Source organism: Gopherus evgoodei, chromosome 2 (assembly GCF_007399415.2).
Source record: "Gopherus evgoodei ecotype Sinaloan lineage chromosome 2, rGopEvg1_v1.p, whole genome shotgun sequence".
In the NCBI taxonomy this organism is placed as follows: Eukaryota; Metazoa; Chordata; order Testudines; family Testudinidae; genus Gopherus; species Gopherus evgoodei.
The window spans coordinates 1,810,944-1,832,735 of NC_044323.1; the positions used below are offsets into that span (position 1 = coordinate 1,810,944).

At 42.8% G+C, this 21,792-nt stretch overlaps 1 protein-coding gene across 2 annotated transcripts in view; it reads left to right on the forward strand.

The window, feature by feature from the left end:
- Positions 1-21,792, forward strand: part of SMARCC1 (SWI/SNF related, matrix associated, actin dependent regulator of chromatin subfamily c member 1) — a 196,920-nt gene that overhangs the window by 22,549 nt on the left and 152,579 nt on the right. For both annotated transcript variants that reach the window (XM_030549765.1, XM_030549766.1), the window contains exons 4-7: positions 3,254-3,335; positions 5,535-5,627; positions 17,208-17,277; positions 20,410-20,479. In XM_030549765.1, coding sequence (XP_030405625.1) covers positions 3,254-3,335; positions 5,535-5,627; positions 17,208-17,277; positions 20,410-20,479 — 315 coding nt within the window. The remainder of the gene's footprint in view (positions 1-3,253; positions 3,336-5,534; positions 5,628-17,207; positions 17,278-20,409; positions 20,480-21,792) is intronic.

Below are 21,792 nucleotides of genomic sequence, written 5' to 3' on the forward strand. Positions count from 1 at the left end.
ATTAATGTCTACCAATACGAAGCACCATATAGATGCTAATAAATAGAAAATGCTTTGTAACTGTTCATCTGTGTTCATAAATAAAGAATGCAAGTTTCATAAAACCACTGCCTATATAAATATTGATGTGTTCAAAACTCTCCATTTGGAGTCCAGTGATGTGTATCATGTGGGAAGTTACATAAAAAGTAAATTATTATCATTGAGAAAATTGAGAACTAAAAATAATCAATATAAAAGAGCAATAACTCAGTTAAAAGTAAGGCAGAAATTTCCCCTTCATTTATGTAGTTCTTTTTCAAGTGCTATGAAGGCCCGTGAGTGTACCTGGGTTCAGATTACCCCCTGAAGAGCAAATCAAAAGGCAAAAATAAGCCATGTTTTAGTATTATTTTTGTAAGGTAGATGGTGCTGTGCCCCCTAACTGCATTTGCAGGACATGAAAGAATGAGGCCTTGGCTACACTCACACTTTACAGCGCTGCAACTGGGGTGTGAAAAAACACCCCCCTGAGCGCTGCAAGATACAGCGCTGTAAAGCGTCAGTGTAATCAGGGCAGCAGCGCTGGGAGCGCGGCTCCCAGCGCTGCACGCTACACCCGTAAGGGATGTGGTTTACATGCAGCGCTGGGAGAGCTCTCTCCCAGCGCTGCCACTCTGACTACACTCATACTTCGCAGCGCTGCCGGGGCAGCGCTTTGAAATTCCAAATGTAGCCATAACTTATGGCAGCTTCTTAGGGTAACTTCTCTCTTTCCTACAATGCTAATACCCAGCCACAGACAACTGCTGCCTGAGATATTCTGAATAGTATGTCTTTCGGGGGCTTTGTGTTTCCTCTGAGTCTCAATGGAAAAGCACCTCAGCTAGCTTCCACACAGTAAATATTCTTTTCTTTTCAGACAAACTTATTTCCCAGTTACAGAAATCTGAATGAGAGCAAAACTGACATTTGACCGCATCCTCTCTCCTCCCTCTCTTGCTGATCTCTCAAAACTAGCTGGTAGTGTCTTGTGTGTGTATGCATGTGGAGTGGGGAAGGAAATGATACTTGAGAATTTAACATTGAGGATCAGATGTAGAACCTGGAATGTTCCCTTCACTGACTTGACCAAATAATATGATGTGCCTGATGCATGATACTTTGTTTTTTCAATGGTATGCATTGTCGCTCTTGGTTAACCTGTTTGTGAATGATCTGTCTTATAGGAGAAGTACCTTTCCTGGTCATAATAGGTATGTCTGAAAAATGCACTTATCCAGTGCAGCTGGACGTACCTTATCATTGTAATTCAAACAGATGTTCTCTAAAGCTTGTTGCTCTAGACTTAGTTTCTAGAAATAATTAGTTAAACAAGAAGACAGGAGGACCTCCTAGTGATCTTTAAGTGATTTTTTTTTTAAATTGCCCAATACAGTATATGCTGCTGTTTATATGTTAAGAAATAACATGAGTGCTTTTAGGGAAGGTTAAATAAAATGTGAATGTATGCACAAAGTGAAATGAATCCTTAGTGTTGACTTGGACCAAAATTTTCAAACATGGTTGGTTAAAGCTAAGCACCTAAACAAGTGACCTGATTTATAGAGATGTTTAAGCCTTAACACATGTTTTGAAAATGATTGAAATAGTAGAGTCTGAGTCTGAAAATTGCTTGTGAACATGATCGGTCTTTTAATTTTCTTTGAGTCCACTTTCCTAATGCTTAACTTTGTCCCATTAATCTCAATCAGAGCAGCTATCAGAAGATCACATTTTGACCAAAAGATTGTGAAATGATGTCAGTATGTGTTTATTGAGGCAAGATTTTTTAATCAAGGCAATTAGAATAATACGTTATAGATCATCAAGCCCACCCTCCACCAGTCCAGAAGTGTTCCGTATGCAACTTTTTAAGATTTCTTGTTCTGTCAGTCACTTTAAGATGACATTTATGTTGACATGTAATATTGACATTTAAATATAGAGAAATTTACGGTTGAAAGACAAGCATACAAAAATAAGTGATTGTCCTTAACTTCTTTTTATTATGTTGGGCATTACAACATAACAGTCCTCTGTGGAAAAAATCCCAGATCATTGGCTGAAAATCGAAACCACTAGGGAAAGAAACAACCTTTCACAAATGTGAATGTCTAGTGATGTACACCTCTCTGGTGTATTATAAAGATCCCCATGTGGAGGACTATATGTGCTGCAATACTTAAGGGCATCAGATAGATAAAGGTAAAGTGGTAGCTGTAATGCCCTTGCTTTGATTAGTAAATTAACATAAAATTACATGAGATTATGAGGTTATAAATATTTAGGTTAATGTGAGCTTTTGAAGTTGTAAAATTCAAACTTGCACGTCAAGATGTGTAAAACTGAATTTAATGTTATTACATATTTACGAGCTGTAACAATCTTAGGTGTTTTGTGTATTTTAAGTATACTGCCACTTACTACATTTTGTACACTAACAACCACTTAATCCCTTTTATTGTGTGTAGCACTGTGCTTGAACAGAAAGTCATGCACCCCAACTAAGAACCTGATACTGAATTCTTTATCAGCAGCTTTGTTTCTAAACCTTCTGGTTGCCAAAGTGAAGCTCACAACCACTTACTGCAGATAACCACACAGCTACAAATGATTGCTCAACATAACCAATAGACTAGTGAATGCAACAGAAATATATAAATAGAAAGCAGTTTTTTAAAGACATGAACATTGATTTACCTGTGCTCCCAGTACTGTAGTCTCTTGTCGGCTGCTGATGCCATTGTGAGCTCTGTCTCAATAAAAGAAAATGACATTCTCAGCTGCTTTTAATTAATTGCTGTTGTCTGATCACTTTAGAGTATAGAAATATAGTTAATTGGCTACCTGTCTTGCTCCAAGGTTTTGTTGCTAATCATATTGGATAATAGAACTTCAGCCTTGGATTACACTGTGCTACCAAGAGTTTACAAATCAACTGCATTTTGTTGATTGGGATTGACTGTTCCTTTTTTACTAAGTGGAGCAAGAGTAACATGGTTGAACCATTTCTATTGTGCTCTAAAGCTCTATTAATAATTTATGTTCATGCATGCAGATACTCTAAGAATCCATTCTCTGTTAATATTAAATATACCAGTATAATTTGTGCATTGTTTTAAATATCACTTCTTGGTCAAAACCAAATATAAAAAAGTCTAAAGATTCTTTGCTGTTGCCAATAGGCAAGTTGAAGTCTTCAATATCTTTCAATCATTTTCCTCATTAACAGGCGGAGGTTTGATCTGCAGAATCCATCGCGAATGGATCGAAATGTGGAGATGTTCATGAACATTGAAAAAACACTAGTGCAGGCAAGACATTTTATAACCGTAAACATTTTCTGTTCTGTGTTTCAATGTATTTTCCACTTTCTTTGGGGAAATGACCTTCTAGCTTTTAGGTCCCTTAGAGGTGTGACCTGCATAAGAATTCCAAACTTGGTACCTTTCTTGAATTTGTCTGAATGTAACTTTTCTCCTCTTCTCTTTTTCAGTCTGGTCTTCCTTTCTTTTCATTGAGAGTCTCTGAAATTAGTGTGGTTGACTAGGGGGAATACTTAGTACAGAGAAACCTGAGAGGGTGGGGAAATAATTTTGAGCTTTAAAATCGTTAGACATCTATTTTTTAACTTTAAAAAAAAATTGAGCATCTACAGTCCGGTATCTTTAACAGGTTAAAACATTATGCTTTAGAATTTAGTAAACATTTGTGAAACAGAACTATTCTTGCAAAAGCCTGGCCACTTATGTTAGGGCAAAAAGTGAATTTACTGCTCTTGAAAGGTGCTGGGTTATAAGGGCAGGTGTAGAAGTACATTACGAGCAGCAGCAATAGAAACTTCAACATCCCACCAATGTGCCTTAGTCCTGACTTGGAGAGGCCACCTTGAGTAGTGTGCAGATAATTAATTTTGTTCATCAAAATCCACCTTGGCTCACCTGAGACTACCAGCTAGAGTGAAAGTTCTCGTTTTGTTTCTGATGAGAGTACCTCTCCACTAGTAAATGGACTGAAACTCCAACTTCATTTTATCTGAGCTACAGAACAGCTGCCATATAGTAGCAGCTCGTTTCTGTCCAGAGTCAAATTTGAATCGTTGACGTAGAGGTGGAAAAGCGCTGTATCCCATTACTCATCCCTTGTCCTTGTGCCATTACCGTGATCTACTCACTTCCCCACCAGAGCAGGTCAATTTAAAATTAAGTTTATTACTGTGTCAGTGATTGTTTCCTATGATGATCTGTAGGGTCTAGGCCAATACTTTTGCTTGTACCACTTTTCAAGTATTTTGCAAAATCAGAAACAAGAGGGAAAGAACCCAAAAAGTGACACTCTTCTTTGACATTTTGGAATAAATTGTTTCGCTGTGATTTGATTAAAGATAGCTGGCAACATAGAAATCTGTAGACACTAGTGCTGTAGAGTGAAATCCTAGTTGGATGTATCGAACATGGTGTTTAGTTTTCCATTTACAGTAGCATGCTCAGGACTCGATCCAAAGCACAATGAAGTTAAGAATCTTTCTATTTTCTTCAATGGGCCAAGAACATGCTGGTGCACAGAACTCAGGCGGGGTGAGCGGGACAGCCACCCAGGGTGTGAAAAAATGGGGCAGCATGGGAGGTGTCAGAGGGTCACATGTCTTGTTGTGTGTGTCTCTCTCTCCTTCCCCCCCCATTTCTGCCTTCCATTTAACACAGGGGTTTTCCAGCTCTGGAATTCGAAGTTGGTGGGAGCCCAGCAGCCCTTCTTGTCCTGCTCCCCCAAGCCAGGCTGCCTCTGCACAGCTGGATGCTACCCAGGCAGAGCTCTGTCCATGGCACTCTTGCCTGTCCCTTGATGGAACCCAGCACTGGCCGGTGAAATCTTCTGAAGCCAACCCCTACCTGTGGAGCCCAGCTGCCATGAGATGTTCCCCAAGGAACTTGGGTACTGCTGCCCTAACACTACTGGAGCATCTCATGGCAGCTGGGCTCCAATGACAGGGACCAACCAGCCCTTGGGGTGGTGCCAGGCCCCTGAGGTGGTGTTGGGGAGAGGCAAAAGCATGTTGGGGCACAACTCAGAGCTGTGCTGCCCACCCTGCCTGCGGAGTGCCCATCTGTGCAGAGGTGGCCGAGCTCAGGGAAAAGAGCAGAGAGGGTTGCTGGGCAGCCAGCCAGTGCCCCAGCTCCCACCAGCTTCTGATCTGTCAGCTCCTGACAGGAGGCAACAGTTCTCAAACTGTAGGACATTCCCCCACAGTTTGAAAACCTCTCTGCTACATGGAAGGCAGAAGTTGTGGGGAGAAGGGGAAAGGGGCACATGTCCCCACCCACCCACACATCACCTCTAGGGGGTGAAGATATGCTTGCTTGCCATGGGCGCTAAAATGCCTAGTTAGGCTCTGCACAGAATCTTTGCATTAGTGTTTGTCAAGCAGTAATATTTAATGCAGTAATTAATCCCTGATGGGTTCATGCCTTTGATCCACTAGTTTCTGATTTAAAGTTTTGTCTTTTCTCCTCTAGAATAATTGTCTGAGCAGACCAACAATCTACCTCATTCCAGATATCGAATTGAAGTTGGCTAATAAACTAAAGGACATTGTCAAACGTCACCAGGTAACAGATGTTTGTAGCAGCCTTGCATTTTTGTAGGTTTTGTTTTTGCAGCTGTTTATAAAGGACAACTGTAGATAGATTACTTTAGAATTGAGTTTCCAAAAATTAAATAGTATAGAGGAGCAGTGGGCAGCTGGTGTCCTGGAACTGCATTTGTCTTTCCAGATCATTTTATTTGGCCTGCCAACAGTTAACAGATGACTTATTCTGCTGTGACATTTATTTTTATTATTCAGCTTTTTGCTGTGATAAACATACTGAGAGTATAAAATGCTTGTTTCAGTGTGGAAGACTGATCAGTAGGGGGATTCATTGTGGGCTTCCTTGGGTTGCATGTAGGCTGAATACAAGGAAATTGAATACCCTGAAACATCAGGTCTGTATCCACTGCACCACAAGTGTGGTGGGAATTGGTGCGTTGACAAACTCATGGCTGATACTTTTGTCTTTAATTTTTGTTATCTCGTGATAAAATTATAAGAAGTCTTTCATGAACAGTGGGAGCGTGAGTATCTTTTTACTGAAAATGGACATAAGCCTCAGTGCCTCGTTTGTTTGCTAGTCATGGCAGTGACAAAAGAATATAACTCGAACCATTTCTACAGCACCAATCGCAGTGCCAAGTATGACAAAGGTACTGCTAATGGTTGATGTGAAATGCAAATGGAGAAGGCATTTCTACTTGATGAGAAAATGGTTTTAAAAAAAAAATTCAAAACAGTATATCTTAATGTATAGTTTTGCAGAGTTTCAGATATGCATGAACATGTGGAAGAAAAGTTAACCAAAATTATGCTCAATTGTTCTTCATTTCTTTTGACACTAGAGCATAGATGTGTCAGATGCAGGTCAGCTACTGAATATGTCCAGACGATTTACACTAGTTTTAACGTGCATGAAGAGCTTATGAAGTTAGCCTCATTACACAGAACAAGAAAGGGCCCAGATATTTTTGGTGCAGTTCAGGAGGCTGTTGCAGATTTTCAAAAAGTTGCCTGATGCTGTTACGGACAGACCACCCACTATGTGTACATCACAGGTTGGGTTTGCACATTTGTTGAAGCACAGTGAAGTGAATTGCCCAACACTGCACGCCGTTGTTCATCAAAAGTCATGTGTGGAAAATCACTGAACTTTGATCATGTCATGAATGTGGTCATGAAAGTTACAAACATAATCTGAGGTGGCAACAATAGCAAATTTGTGGCTTTTCACAGTGAAGTGTATGTAAAGTATGGCGACTTGGAGCCATACACTGAAATATGATGGATGAATCATGATAAATGTCTTGAGAGATTATTGTATGCAGTGTTGTAGCTAAGTGGGTCCCAGGATATTAGAGACACAAGGTGGGTGAGGTAATATCATTTGTTGGTGGCAGAGACAAGCTTTCGAGCTTACACAGAAGTTGGTCCAATAAAAAAAATATTGCCTCACCCATTTTGTCTCTCTTGACAGATTATTTGTACTTTGAGGGGATATTGTCACCTTTTTGAAAAACATTGCAAGTTCTGATATTAGGGAGTTTCAGGAAAAAATGGAAGATTCTGTTTTTCTGTAATATGGCATTTTTGGCTGATAAAACCTGACATTTGAATCTGAAATTGCAAGGCATGGACCAGATATGTTGGATTTCATTGCTCACCTGGGTGGTTTCTGAGTAAGCTTGAATTTTTTAAGACTCTCCTGTTGGGTTTGGATTTTGGCCACTTTACAATATGTGCTGTATTTGCATTGAAACTGCAAGCGTGCCAAATCAGTGTTTAGCAGGTACATTACTGGCATTGAAATGCTGCGGCTTAATTTCCACCAATGTTTTAAGGATTTTAAATCTTTGACCTCACCTCACCCATTTTAATGATTTATTTGCATGTGTTATCAATGAACACCAACTAGAACTGAGCAGACTGCAGGCTGATCCTCTTTTTTTTTTTTTAAAGGAGGATGAAAGGGACATTCAGTTTCTGAGACTGCTTTCTGAATCTCATTTCCCAAATCTGAGAAAGTGGTCACTGAAATTGTGTTCTGTTTGGGGTAGTTATGCGTGTGAAAGTAACTTTTCTACCTTGAATCCTTTGAAGTCTAAGGAAGGAACCAACTGACTGATGAAACTGTTCCCGCTTATTATATTGATGTGCCCTTCTTAGTGCACAGGCAGGCTCAAGCTTGAGTTTCACTCTGACAGGCGAGGAACTGTAACAATAATAAACAGCAGAGAAAAACATGAATATATTTTTATTTTGTTTTCATTTATTAATCCCCCTCCTCTTCTGGACACTGAAAAAAGTTAGTGAACAATCTAGGTTGAATCTTCTTAAAAAAATAAAATAAAATCCAAGGTTGTGCTGAAAGGGATTTTTATTTTGAATAACACTTTGGTTTTACAGTGTTAATACATGATTAACTGTATGTTAACATGTTATATTGTGGCAAACATTTCTGAGTTATGCAGTATGTAACCTCTTAAAAAAAAAAATGTTGGGCCCACCAAAGAGTTTTAATGGATTTTGTGGCCCTGTTCTTCTTAAAGTTGCTCATCCCTGGTATAGAGAAAGGAGTGTTTTTGTGGCCAGTGCACACCTGGGTAGAAGATGGTCTAGTCTAGGTTCTGTTCCTGGCTATATTACAGACTTCTGTGTGTTTTTTAGGCAAGTCACGTAAGCATCTATCTCTATTTCCCTGTCTTTAAAATCCAATAATACTTACCTTCTTCACTGGGAGGATGATGATTAAGTCCTTCATGTAGAAGGAGTTTGAGATATGAAATGGGCTATGTAAGTATAAAGTAGTAAATTTTAGGAGAATAGGATTTACTTTGCCATTTGAACAGCCTTCTGGTGGTATCTCTCTCATACTCTGCTCTTATCTTAAATGCATCTCTTTTCCTATGCATAGGTCTCCTAACTTTTTTCCCTTTGCAGATGGTAGCCTTGTCTGCTGAATGCTTTGATTTATTCATCATTCTGTTTCCTGTAACTTAACCATATGCTTTCTACTGTCCTAGTGTCACAGAGTTTGTGGGGAGACAAGGCCCTGCACCCCCGGCTTCCTGCAATTCACCATGTCTCTCAGCCAGGAAGTAGAACAGAAGGTTTATTAGATGACAGAAACACAGTCCACACTGGAGCTTGTAGGCATAAACAGGACTCCCATAGTCAGGTCCTTCTGGGTAATAGGGAACTTAGCCCCCAATCTCAGGGTTCTCTACAATTCCCCAGCCTGCCCAAGACTGAAGCTCTCCAGCCCCTCCTTTCTGGACCTTTCCTCTTTCCCAGACTGGAGGTCACTTCTTGTTCTCTTTGTTCTCCAACACCGATAGCTATCCCCTTGCAAGGAAGGAAGGGCCCCCGGCAATTAGTTGCCAGAAGACAGAGTGCCGGCCATTTATGCACACTGGTCCTTTGCTCTGCAACAATCTCATCCCCTAGAGACTTAAGAAATGCATAGGGCAAACTGAGGTACCCCCACAGTATTCAGCGGAAGCATTAAGTACAGTCCCACTTTGTCACATCTAGTATCTAATTCTGTAAAATGTTTTGGAATACAGTTGAGTGAAAAATGCTATACAACATTTCCATTTCTGTTAATACATCTCCATCCACCGAAGAAAAATTGCATAGATTTTGAAGAAATATATCTGTAGATTGTCCCTTGGGTATGATTCTGTCTGCTGTGTAGTGACTATGAGGTTCTGTGTAGTAAGTTGGATAATCTTAATGTTTTTAGTGCAGAGGAAAGGCAATTTTGTATTTTAGATACACCAGTCAAGCAATATGACATCCTCCGTTAACAAGCATCTGTTTTTTTAAAAGCAATAAACAGTTGAATATTATAATATTGTTAGGTAATAAAGCAAGTCCTTACTCACCTCTCCAGCACCCGAGTTCGTGCGGGAGGCTATGGGCACACAATTCTGTCAGAGACCAGACACAAATGCGTTGATCAACGGGCTCACACTAACCCAAAAGCTTTAGAATAAGTGTGGCGCCTTTATTAGGGGTGAGCATCAATATTTATACACAGAAGTAAACAAAGTGATTAATAAAAGATAATGGTCATGCATAATCAATCAAGATTTTACAGGAAGAGCAAGTTTAACAAGTAAATGCATAGAGATAAAGGCTAATGGCTACTTGAGGAAGGGGGTGTCATGAGTAGTTTGCAGGTCAGTGCTTTGTTCAAAAAAAGGTTCAGAAAGGATTATGCAGAGACGGCCAGTCTGGGTGTTTTTTGGCTCCAAAGTTCACCAAAAGTTTAGACCCAACATTCCTCCATTTGTAGCTTTGAGATAACTATTAATCAAAAAGCTACACCCTATTTCAAGATCTCAAGGGCCGCTTGGCAATTTCAGCCTGGGCCAATTCGAAGAGAGTAAGGCTTTTAGCTGAAGTGGGAAAAGAATAAACTGACTTACATGAGTTTATGAGGGAGGGGACACACTGAATACAGCAACACAGTATTATAAGGACTACCATGGCCCCAACAACACCCACCAAGAGGTTTTTAACCCACCCAAATCCGGGCAGCCAATTCCATAAGGCTCCCCACCAATCATAAGGTGGCTGGCCAGAGGAGTAGTTTTTAGCCATTTCCCTTAGGTGTTTGGTACGTTGAAAAGTGTCAGAGTAGGTGTCATTTACAAAAACACAGCATTCTTCATTTATGAGGGCGCAAGTTCCTCCCTGGGCTGCTAACATCATATCTAAAGCCATTCTGTTTTGCAAAGCTAACTGGCGCAGCTGGGACATTTTCCCGGCCTGATTTTCAAATAGGGTTGCAGTTTCATTGGTCAAAGATTCTAATAGTCCCTGTAGACGGATGATAGCACCCTTCAAGCTAGTGTGACCAGCCCACTGCTGCCAGGACAAACCATCACGGAGATTAATATCTCTGTCAGTTTCACGAATGTTACGAACGTGGGGAAAATGAGGGGGAGTGAGGGAGATGCGAGAAGGCGGTGCCATTAAAATATATGTTGCATTTACTTGTTCCCACAAAAGTTGACCCTTTTTTTTTTAACAAAACACAGTGATTCTGTTTGATTGGGTACCCTGAGATATTTGTTAATTAGCACTTCTGTTTTGTCCCATGTAAGATTGGGTTGGACTGGATCTTTTATTCTAGTCGGTGGCATCCAAGTCATATTAGCAGTGGTTAGGGGAATGGGTGTGAAGGGGAGTCCCTGTGCTGCATTTACTGGAAATTGAGTACATACCCAGCAATTACTTCTATTTTCTAAAATACGAGTTTTAACCTCGTGGGAATATCTAATAAAAGCATTATCTTCATAAGCAGAAAATAAACTAAAAAAGCATAAAAAACATACAGTTGTCAGAATAAAGGGTCCTCTCATTTTTTTCGAGTTAATTTAAGTCTAATGTCTGAGAGAGGTAAGCTGGTCCACTGGTCGAAGGCAGTGTCCCCAGTGGTGACAAGAGCTGCTGGTCCGTCACTGTGGTCCACTACGGCTGGCTTGACGTGGGAGTGGTGGATCCAAGATTTGCGTCCTTCCAGGAACACTGCAGTCTGGGTTGTCAAAAGAACCTGGTGGGGTCCAGTAAACCTTGGCTGGAGGGTGTCGTCACGAACGAACTTTTTGGCCCAGACGAAGTCCCCTGGTTGGAACGGGTGGATTTGTTCCTCCAGCGGCACGGTCTGGGAAAACTGCGAGGCTTTCCAAAGGGTACGGAGGCGAGCCTGTAGGGAGAGAAACTGACACGCAGTCATATTATCCCCTCCCAATAGTGAAACATCAGCACGTGGTAGCACCCCGCCTTTGAAAGGGGGGTGTCCATAGAGCAGTTCAAAGCGGGATAATCCCAATGCGCGGGTTGGGCGAGTACGAAGGTGAAACAGGACCAAGGGAAGTACCTGAGGCCACTTTAACCCTGTTTCCTGACAGTATTTAGCCAATGTAAACTTAAGTTCCCTATTCATACGCTCAACTTTCCCGCTAGACTGGGGGTGGTAGGGTGTATGAAAGGAGTGTGAAATGCCCAGTCCTTGTTCTAAATGGCCAAGGACATGACCAGTAAAGTGAGGTCCGCGATCTGAGTCGAGCACAAGAGGGATGCCAAAACGGGGTACAATATCTCTAAGGAGAATCTTCGCCACTGTGGCAGCAGTACAATTAGCAGTAGGAAAAGCTTCGACCCAGGAAGTCAGAGGGCAAACCAAAACAAGGAGGTGCTTTTTCCCAAAAGCCTTTGGCATATCTGCAAAGTCAATTTGAAGATGTTGAAATGGAGCAGCAGGCGGAGGTCTTCCACCCTTAATTTTGTTAAGAGGTGGAGCAGGTCCATTACGCTGACATGTGCTGCATGCTTTCACTATTGATAGGCAATAGGGTTGAATCCCTGGAGCATACCAAAAGCGAGCGATAGTGTCCACGAGGGCGTGCATGCCGTAGTGACCCCCTTTATCATGGTGCCAGCGAACTGCCACGGGGTATGTGGAGCGAGGGAGGCAGGCTCGGCCATCTGGCATAAGCCAGGTCCCTTTGACCAGAGTGGCCCCGAGGCTCTCCCACGATTGTAGTTCAGCAGCGGGTACTGGTATGGGGTGCGGTGGAGTAAAGGAGGAGGTTGCAATAGCCAATGTGGGCATGGCTAAAGGTAAGGTGGCAGCCTTCTTGGCGGAGGCGTCAGCCAGGGCATTCCCACGGGTAACGGGGCTACTATCTTTAGTATGGGCCCGGCAGTGAACTACAGCCAGGACAGAGGGTTTTTGGAGGGCGTCCAAAAGCTTGTGGATGAGGGGGAGGTGCTGAATGGGTTTACTGGCAGCTGTCTGGAAACCTCGAAACTTCCAGAGGTGGATATGACAATGCACAACTCCAAAAGCATATTTGCTATCAGTAAAAATGGTAACGGTCTTACCAGCGGCCAACTGGCAAGCTCGGGCCAGGGCATAGAGTTCAGCGGCTTGGGCTCCCCAGTTGCCTGGCAGTGAGGCGGCCTCTTGAATGTTCAGCATAACCAGTGAAACGCTTGCCATTAACATAGAAGGAGCTTTCGTCCGAGAAGAGGATGCAATCGGGATTGTCCAGTGGCACGTCAAACAGGTTGTCCCTTATCTGTAAGATGCTGGAAACTACTTCCACACAGTCGTGCTGATCCTGGAGGACTGGCAGGTCAGGAAGCAAGGTAGTTGGATTAAGGGGTCCACACCTTTCAAAAATTAGGTTAGTGTCTTCTAAGAGTTTGGCCTCTAGCTGTTGCTGACGATGGGCCGAAAAGACTTGGGTTGTGCCCCTACGCAGAAGGGCTGACAAGGCATGAGAGGTCCAAACCGTGGTAAAATGACCCAGGGTTAGGCTCTTTGCCTTTGTGATCAGCAGGGCAGCTGCTGCCAGAGTCCGGGTGCAGGATGGGGTTCCCTGAGCGACAGGGTCGATTTGCTGAGAGTAAAAAGCAAGCGGGAAATGGTGGGGCCCGCTCAGCTGGGTAAGGACACCACTAGCAATTCCGCCCCTCTCGTGGACAAAAAGGTGAAAGGGTTTGCTGTAATTGGGGGGGGGCGGAGAGACATGGAGGAGGCCACACTGTCCTTGAGTAACTGAAAGGCTTGAATAGTGTCCGGGGACCACTGCAAAGGGTCAGGAGCAAGGTTAGCAGTGAGTCGGTGGAGCGGTTTGCTTAACTCCCCGCAGGACGGCAACCAGGGGCGACAGAAGCCAATTAATCCTAAGAAACCTCGAAGTTGTTTCTTGGTGTTCGGTAGAGGGCAGTTTTGAATAGTCTTTATGCGGGCTGGGTCCATCTGTCTTCCCTCTGGGGTTAACAGGAAGCCCAGATATCGGACCTTCTGTGAGACCCACTGAATCTTTTTAGGGTCTACCTTGTGGCCTCTGGTGTGTAGGTATAATAAAAGTGCCTTACCATCGATGCGGAGGGCAGCTTCTTCGCGATTACCTAATAGGATGTCATCTACGTATAGGACCAATGTGGATCCCTGCGGACTGGTGAAACCTTCCAAGTCGTGGCGAAGGCACTGGCTGAAAATCGTGGGGCTGTCTCTGTAGCCTTGAGGAAGTCGTTGCCAGACATAACTTTGTCCCTCCCAGGTGAAACCAAAGAGATACTGAGAGTCTGGGTGCACAGGAATGCTGAAAAAAGCTGATTTTAAGTCAATAACAGTGAACCACTCAGCATCCCAGGGGATTTGGCTGATGATAGTAGCTGGGTCAGGGACTACTGCATGAAGAGGGACCACATACTGATTAACAACTCGTAGATCCTGTACAAAGCGCCAACGAACAGGGTCTCCGTCCTTTTTAGGAGGCTTTTTGACAGGCAGTATAGGGGTGTTACAGGGAGTGCGCTGAGGGCGGACTAGCTTTTGTGCAATGAATCCCTCGATAATGGGGCGGATGCCCTCCCGGGCTTCCAGCGACAGGGGGTATTGAGGGACTGACGGGGGGGTTAAGGAAGGCTTCACCTGAATCCTTACGGGTTCTGCCGAAAGGAGCAGGCCAACATCAGTGTCAGAAATTCCCCAGAGGGTTGAAGGCAAGTCAGTGAGGTCAGGGGAGAGAGAGAGAGGTGTTTCCCAATTACCCTGAGTAGGGGCCGAATCTCCTAATACTGTCATCAATAATCCTACCCCTTCAGGAGTGCAGGTTAAAGTAGCCTCAAGCTTACAGAGTAAATCCCGGCCCATCAAAGGGATCGGACAAGCTGGGGAAAAAAGAAAACGGTGAGAAAAACATTTATCAGCATAAATAACATTCAAAGGCAAAGTGAGTCCCAGAGACTGTGGGTTGCCCTCCACCCCAGTCGCAGTTTTAACCTCAGAGGATAGCCAGGGAGAGGGGGCATGATTTAAAAGAGAGAAAGTAGCCCCAGTATCAATGAGGAAAGAGACAGGCAGTCCCTGGACTGAAAGGGTTAAACGAGGCTCTTTGCTGGGAGGGGAGAAAGTGAGAAAGGAGCCGGCTAAAGACATTAAGGAAATAAGACCATCACATTGTTTGCCTTCGCCCCCGGGGTACCGTCATTGAGGAGGCTGAGTTTGCTGCGGCTGCTGCTGTTTCCCGTAGTTGATCCAGGCCTGGGGGATGGGCTGAGCTGGTGGTGCAGGGGTGTATTCCTCACTTGTATAAGCATCTGCGGATGCAACCAGACCCTCTGGGCGTCCCCAGGGGCATTCACGTTTAAAGTGACCAGGCTGTCCGCACTGAAAACAATTTCCTGATGGCTGGGGTCGCCAGGACCCTCTTCCCCGGGCACCCTGGAATCCCCTGCCACGGCCACGGCCTTTGCCTCGAACACCACCGTGAAAAGCTAAAGCCATCAGCTTATATTCTTCCTTTTTCTCTTTACTTAACAACTGATCCACATCCGTATAAGTAGGATTGTAACTTAAAAACAATCTTTCTAGAAGTTCTATGATCTTTCGGGGATTTTCCCCAAAAGACCCTGACAACTGTCCCCACTCTTTCAAGTCCCATTCTAGCCATCCTTTATATTCCACAATACTAGCATGTTGCAACCGTCCATCATTGCCCATATAAGGTTGATCATGCACCTGTAAAGGCATCTCTCTAACTATACTTTCCTCGGGGGGGGGGGGCATGCACCCTGCCGTACCTGCTTGGACATAAGCCAAGTAACTACTCCTCCCGAGGTTTGCCCCTCCATTTCCTCCTCATCCTTCTGCACAAATTCCAATCTGGTATCCTGCAGATTCCCCTCTGCTACAAGGAGAGAGTCCCCCTGCGGAGGAATAGGGGCAGGTGCAGAGGGGACCAGCTGACGAGTCAAAACACGCCGTGGTCTACACCCTTCATCGAAATAACCTGGAGGGGGTTCACTCTCGGGAGAGTACCTGACTGCCATAATTTTTAAAGATTTCCACAGCTCTGCTGCTGTGTCCCAACAAAACCAGTAACATAACTGTCCCGGATGGTCTTTTTCGATCTGGCTCTTTACTCCTCTTAAGGCAGCCTGCTCGAAAGAGCCATACGAAGGCCACCTCATCTCCGAGTCGGCCAATACCGCGGTATACCCAGTCCAATTCCTTACACATAGTGTGTACAACTTCTTCCTAGACATTCCTGTCTGTACTGGGAGTTTCCCTTCGTTCCATAACTTATTTACAATCCCCAACGGACTCTCAAGAGGCACGCTAGTCCCTTGACCCATGGTGTCTGACAGGAGCCCTCCAACTGGCATTTACCCTGCTGTCCAATACACGACCCCTCAATATTGAATTGGCTGGGAGAAATCTCCTGTGGCGCCTTGCCAATTCATATATGAGTGGTCTGACCACTGGACAGAGGTACCGCACCAGAAGGTATCCCGGACGAGCCCCCAAATTGTTAGGTAATAAAGCAAGTCCTTACTCACCTCTCCAGCACCCGAGTTCGTGCGGGAGGCTATGGGCACACAATTCTGTCAGAGACCAGACACAAATGCGTTGATCAACGGGCTCACACTAACCCAAAAGCTTTAGAATAAGTGTGGCGCCTTTATTAGGGGTGAGCATCAATATTTATACACAGAAGTAAACAAAGTGATTAATAAAAGATAATGGTCATGCATAATCAATCAAGATTTTACAGGAAGAGCAAGTTTAACAAGTAAATGCATAGAGATAAAGGCTAATGGCTACTTGAGGAAGGGGGTGTCATGAGTAGTTTGCAGGTCAGTGCTTTGTTCAAAAAAAGGTTCAGAAAGGATTATGCAGAGACGGCCAGTCTGGGTGTTTTTTGGCTCCAAAGTTCACCAAAAGTTTAGACCCAACAATATTTAAATGGACACTATCAACTTGAAAATACATAATTTCAGACAGACACATTTATCTTTTACAGTTACAAGTAATACCTAAAATTATTCTGACAAAGAAATCAGTGAAAATAGCATATCTTTTGTAATTTACTATGAGCATTTGACAGAGCTTTGAATATTGTCAGTCATTGTTTTCTCCTTCATAGTTGTCCTTTCCCTTGTTAAACAGATCCTTTTAAACATTGAAGGGGGAGCAGAACAGCCTTTTTTTAAAGGAACTCTTTTTTTAGGTTTGTTTAAAGTTCAGGACATGCTATTTAAAGGGGGATCCATCAGAAATTGGAATTTTTTAGTCTATTTAACAAAAAATCAAGTCGACAGTATCACTTTAAATTACAGTTTGGATCAAAGTGTTTATATTCAAATACAGTTATGGGTATCTTCTCAGAGGAATGTCTACAATAGACTTTCATAAACTGAGATTTGGGAAAGTAAAGAATGAGGAAAGTAAGAGAGAAGCAGTGAGAGGAAAGTCAAGATTGAGGTGAGAAGGGCCAAGGCAATACCAGATGGAAACAGGATGGTGTGCCAGAAGCAATCCTTCTTAAAATAAAGAAAAGCATAGTTAGGGGAAAGAGAGAACCTCCAAAAGATGAGCAGTAACATACTTTTCTGATACCTTTAGAATATTGGAAGTAATTGGGTTGAACGCTTGGGTTCTGGATCTTACTGTATTATAACCAAAATCACCCATTAATGTTTCTGAAATGGAAAGTTTTTTCTGTTTGTAGGAGGAAGTTATTTCTATATAGCTCTGGATTCTCAAGCAGTGTTTCACTTTTTTCCATAGGGAACCGTCACTGATGAGAAGGCAAAGGCCACCCACCATATTTATCCTAATCCTACCTCACTGGATGATGGTAAATCATACAGAGTTTATCTATGAATCTTGTAGCTAAAACGCTTACCTGCTAAAGTGATGGTTGCTATACAAAGCCACTACGTAGGAGGATGCACTCAGCCTAATACTGAGAGCTGTTCAGAAAGTAGTAACTTTCAATATTTGACTTAAAATGGTTTGTAGTCCTAAATGTCCTGCATCACAATATGAGGGTGGGTGGGTTGGGATACATTGAGTGTTTGTTTTTATAGATCTGGAACTGTATTTTCTGGAAAGCATATGATGATGTAGCCCTTGGAGTGAAAGTCTGTGCTATTAGCATTAAGTGCTGGCAGTGTGCTGGGTGCTGCGTAAAACACATTATCACATTCCATGCCTCAAAATTTATAATCTAGAGGAGATGCAAAGGAAAATCAAGACTATGGAAGAGCCAAAGGAAGGAGTGGTCATAGATGACAAAAATTTTACAAATTGGTGATGTAAGCAGGGCTTGAGACTGAACCTACCATGGACCACCTCACCTTGATGATTTGTTTTTGCCCCTGATCTCTGGGTGATAGAGCTAATCCATACAAATTATATATTTCAAACCATATTCAATGGGATTGTGGCTAAAATAGCTCCACATCAACACTTTCAGGATTAAGTACAAAAATGACACTGAAAACTAAGTTGAGACAGGATTGATAGTATATAAGAATAGGCTAAAAGGTTAAATGTTCTGCTTTCCTAATAGTATCTCTTAAGAAACAGAGTTAGATTTGTGGTAGAGAACACTGGAGCCAAAATAAAACACATAAGAATTTAAAAACTACTTTGTATAATTTCACAGGGATAGAAGTGTGGTTAGCATTCTTGCTTCCCGGTGTATATCTGCATTGGTTAAGCCACAAGTGGCAGTGAAATCAATATCAATGAAAATTAATGAAATGAATGGGTTAGATAAATCAAGACCATATTGCAGTTCTCATTGAGACCCTTATCTGAAGCTTCATAGTTTATCTAGAAGCATTTTATCATGCTTGTATTGTACAACATCTAGCTAGCTATTAAAGAACCTTACTTTTTAAGATAAGACTACAAAAAGTGCCTTTTTCAAATTTCATTGTCCAATATAACTTTGTTTCTGTGGAACTGGATTTCCCTGATGCAACATATCGCAAAGAAAGCTGAAATAGTGTTGTTATGCCCTGGCGCCTGATATCCACTAGATGGGAGTGTTTAGCTCTGTGTAGACTGCAGCATGTTGTGTTTTATCCTTTGGCATCCCTTGGAATGTGTTTTGCCCTCCAAGGGATATAATGATGGTACGTAACTACCTCATCTGTGTTCAGAAGCTCTCTCTAATCCATTTATTTCCTGAATAGGCATGAGCGCAGTTTGACATCTGTGGCGAACTTGCAACTGTATTCTTAGAGCTACATGGCTCTGTTTAAGTGCTGACTTTACTGAGCTTCAGGGACAGCTTGACTGAAATGGAGCCATGAACTCAAACAATACAGCTGCATAGTTCAGACTCACACTCTAACCTACATTTAAAAATCAGTTTGATGGGTAGTAGTCTCCAGATTTCTAAACACCTCTCCCCCTTCTCCAGTGCCATTGGGGGGGGGGGAATATTTTAAGATACCTTTTACAAAACAGCTAGGATCATTCAGAAAAACCACTATTGACTCTAGTGCCAGATACCTATCTAACTGTATTGGAACCATGCTCACTGCAAGATAAGCAAAAACTCATTTCTTTTGCCCCTGGTTTGGCGGGTATCCAAGCACCAATTGTCATTACAAGTGTCTTAGTAACAGCGTTCTGCATGAAGGAAACAAGAATTGGATTACTAATCTCCCTAGGTCAGCATTGCCTTGGAAATTCTGCTGAGTTAGCACACTCCTTTCCTAAAAGTTACTCCTTAAGAATTATTTTGGGGATGTTCTATGGCCTATACTGTGTAGGAGGTCAAACAGATGATCACAATGGTCCCAGCTTGCTTTAGAATCTGAATTTTCCCTCATGTAAGGCTAGTTATTTCTCACTTCAAAACCATCTTCCTGAAAGAAGAGCGTTTTTAAGGATTGTATCTGGTACACTTTATCTAGAAGTTTAATTCCTGTGAAACAGACTGATGGGTGTAAATCAGACTAGGGGAATGCTGCCAAGACTCTAGTGGGGATGAGGAATAGATATTTTCCAATTGACAAGAAAAACTTTCGGAGGGATAGGGTTGGGCTTCAAACCTTACAATAGTTAGAACAGATATTTGTCCTGAGGAACTAGACTTCCTGGCTCTCTCCACCTTACTTCTGCCTCTTAAGTAGCCCCTTACTGAACCTTGTACTGCAGGAGCTGTTGTATGACCCATACCAGGTTCTCAGCCTGGTATGTTAGAGTTAGAAACTAGCAACAGGCAGGGAGAGATGGCCAGCTAGAATCAGGGGCAGGATGGGAGAGGGAGAGTTTTCAAGGGCAGGCAAGTCTTAACCCAGCTCTACCTCCCATCAGCCAAAAATCCTCCCCCTCTTCTAGTACAGTGCCTTCAAGTGACCACTTTCAAGTCTTTACACACTGACCAGTCACCAGGGTGCTAAAACTCTGGGGATTAGCGAGTGATCTCAGGGTTAAAGTCTGCAGCGCATATGCAGTGTCAGCAATGGAGACTTAAACTCTTCAAGTGAGTTTATTCTTGTGGACAAATTGGCAGTGGGTCCATTTGTGAATCTGTAGAGGCCTAAAAGGAATACAGTAGGCCTTTGGTTTAAAAAAAAAAAAAACTCGCTAAATTGTAGTGTGGCAACAAATCTGCTCAGATGCCCTATGTTTGCAGCAGCTGTACTCTTTACCTATCTCATTCTGCTACTCAGGACTGCGGATCTTGCATTTCTAATGGCCCACTGCAGATCTCGTCCAAAGGCCAGGAGTAGGGTTTTTAGGACAAATGCAAAGTCCAAACGAATGCTAATGATATCTTGCTGCTTACCCTGAGCACACTGTAGTTCAATTAAATAAATGTATCTTGAAAAACAGCCCGCAGCTTCCCTGCCACCTCTGACATTTGGTAGAGGTGACTGAAATAAATCCTGCTCTCACTATGGCAGGGTCCCACTGCTTGAGTTAGCTCACTATCTCAATCTGACTTTGTTTTTTCGTTTTGCAGATGAATGGTTGAGACCTGTGATGAAGAAAGATAAGCAGGTGTTGGTGCACTGGGGCTTTTACCCAGACAGGTAAAGAAAGGAGGAGGGGAGAGACCCTTCATCTCTAAAGTTTGAAATTGCAGATGATTTAATCCATCATTTCATACAGATGAACTGTTCCTCTTGGTTTCGTGGGTCTGATTTCTTCTCATGTCAAACCACCTTCTGCTCTGCAGCTGTGATTAAGTTTAGTGAACTTGCACATTGTTTTCCAGAACAAAATGGTGACATCCCAGCTTTGTATGGCCTGTAGTTGTACTCTTCTTCTCTAGTCATACAGAATAATGCCACAGGGTCAGGCTCATTGGTTTCATGTAAAAGAAAAGTTAAATGTTTCTCCTCCCGCCCCCCCCCCCTCCATTTTGCACACCATCTGATTGGATTGTTTCGGGTTTTTTTAATGATTGTACAACACAGGCTGGAATACCCAACACACAGTGTATTGGTCTCATGCTATATGGCCTCCTAGTGACTTAATAGTTCTTGCAGTACCCAGAACTAGAGAAGAGATTTTGTTCACTCTACTAACACTTGAAAATTGTATTGACAAAGCTGTGTGTCAGGGTGTGACTACAACGCACCCCTAATCGACAGACCTTTGCTGTCAAAATCTTCAGTGTAGGCACAACTGTTGACAGCAGATTGTTTTGTTAATGTAGCTAATGCAGATCAGAGAGGTGGTGATCCTACACCAACAGAAAAACTTCTGTCAATACAGGCTGTGTATACTGTAGAGGGCTGTGCTGGCATAAGCTCCACAGTGAAGACGTAGCCTAAGACTAACATCTACACAGTAATACAGCTGCTCAGTGTGATACTGCCAGTGGTTATGGATTGGTGATGTGGCACCTTTTCCTTCAATGGCTTGGTAGACCTGGTAATTTACCCTGAATCTCCTGAGTCCCAGTCCAGTGCCTTTTCACAGAATCGTAGGACAGTCCAGTCCCCTGCACTCAAAGCAGGGCTAAGTATTATCTAGAGTCTAGACCATCCCAGACAGGTGTTTGTCTAATCTGCTCTCAGATCTCCAATGATGGAGATTCCACAACCTCCTTAGGTAATTTATTCCAGTGCTTAACCACCCTGACAGATGAAGTCTTTCCTAATGTCCAACCTAAACCTCCCTTGCTGCAATTTAAGCCCATTGCTTCTTATCCTATCCTCAGATGTTAGAGAACAATTTTTCTCCCTCCTCCTTGTAAGAACCATTTATGAATTTAAAAACTTTTATGTCCCCCCTCAATCTTTTCTTCTCCAGACTAAAGACCTGTTTTTTTAAATCTTCCCTCATAGATCATGTTTTCTAGACCTTTAGTCATTTTTGTTGTTGTTCCCTGGACTTT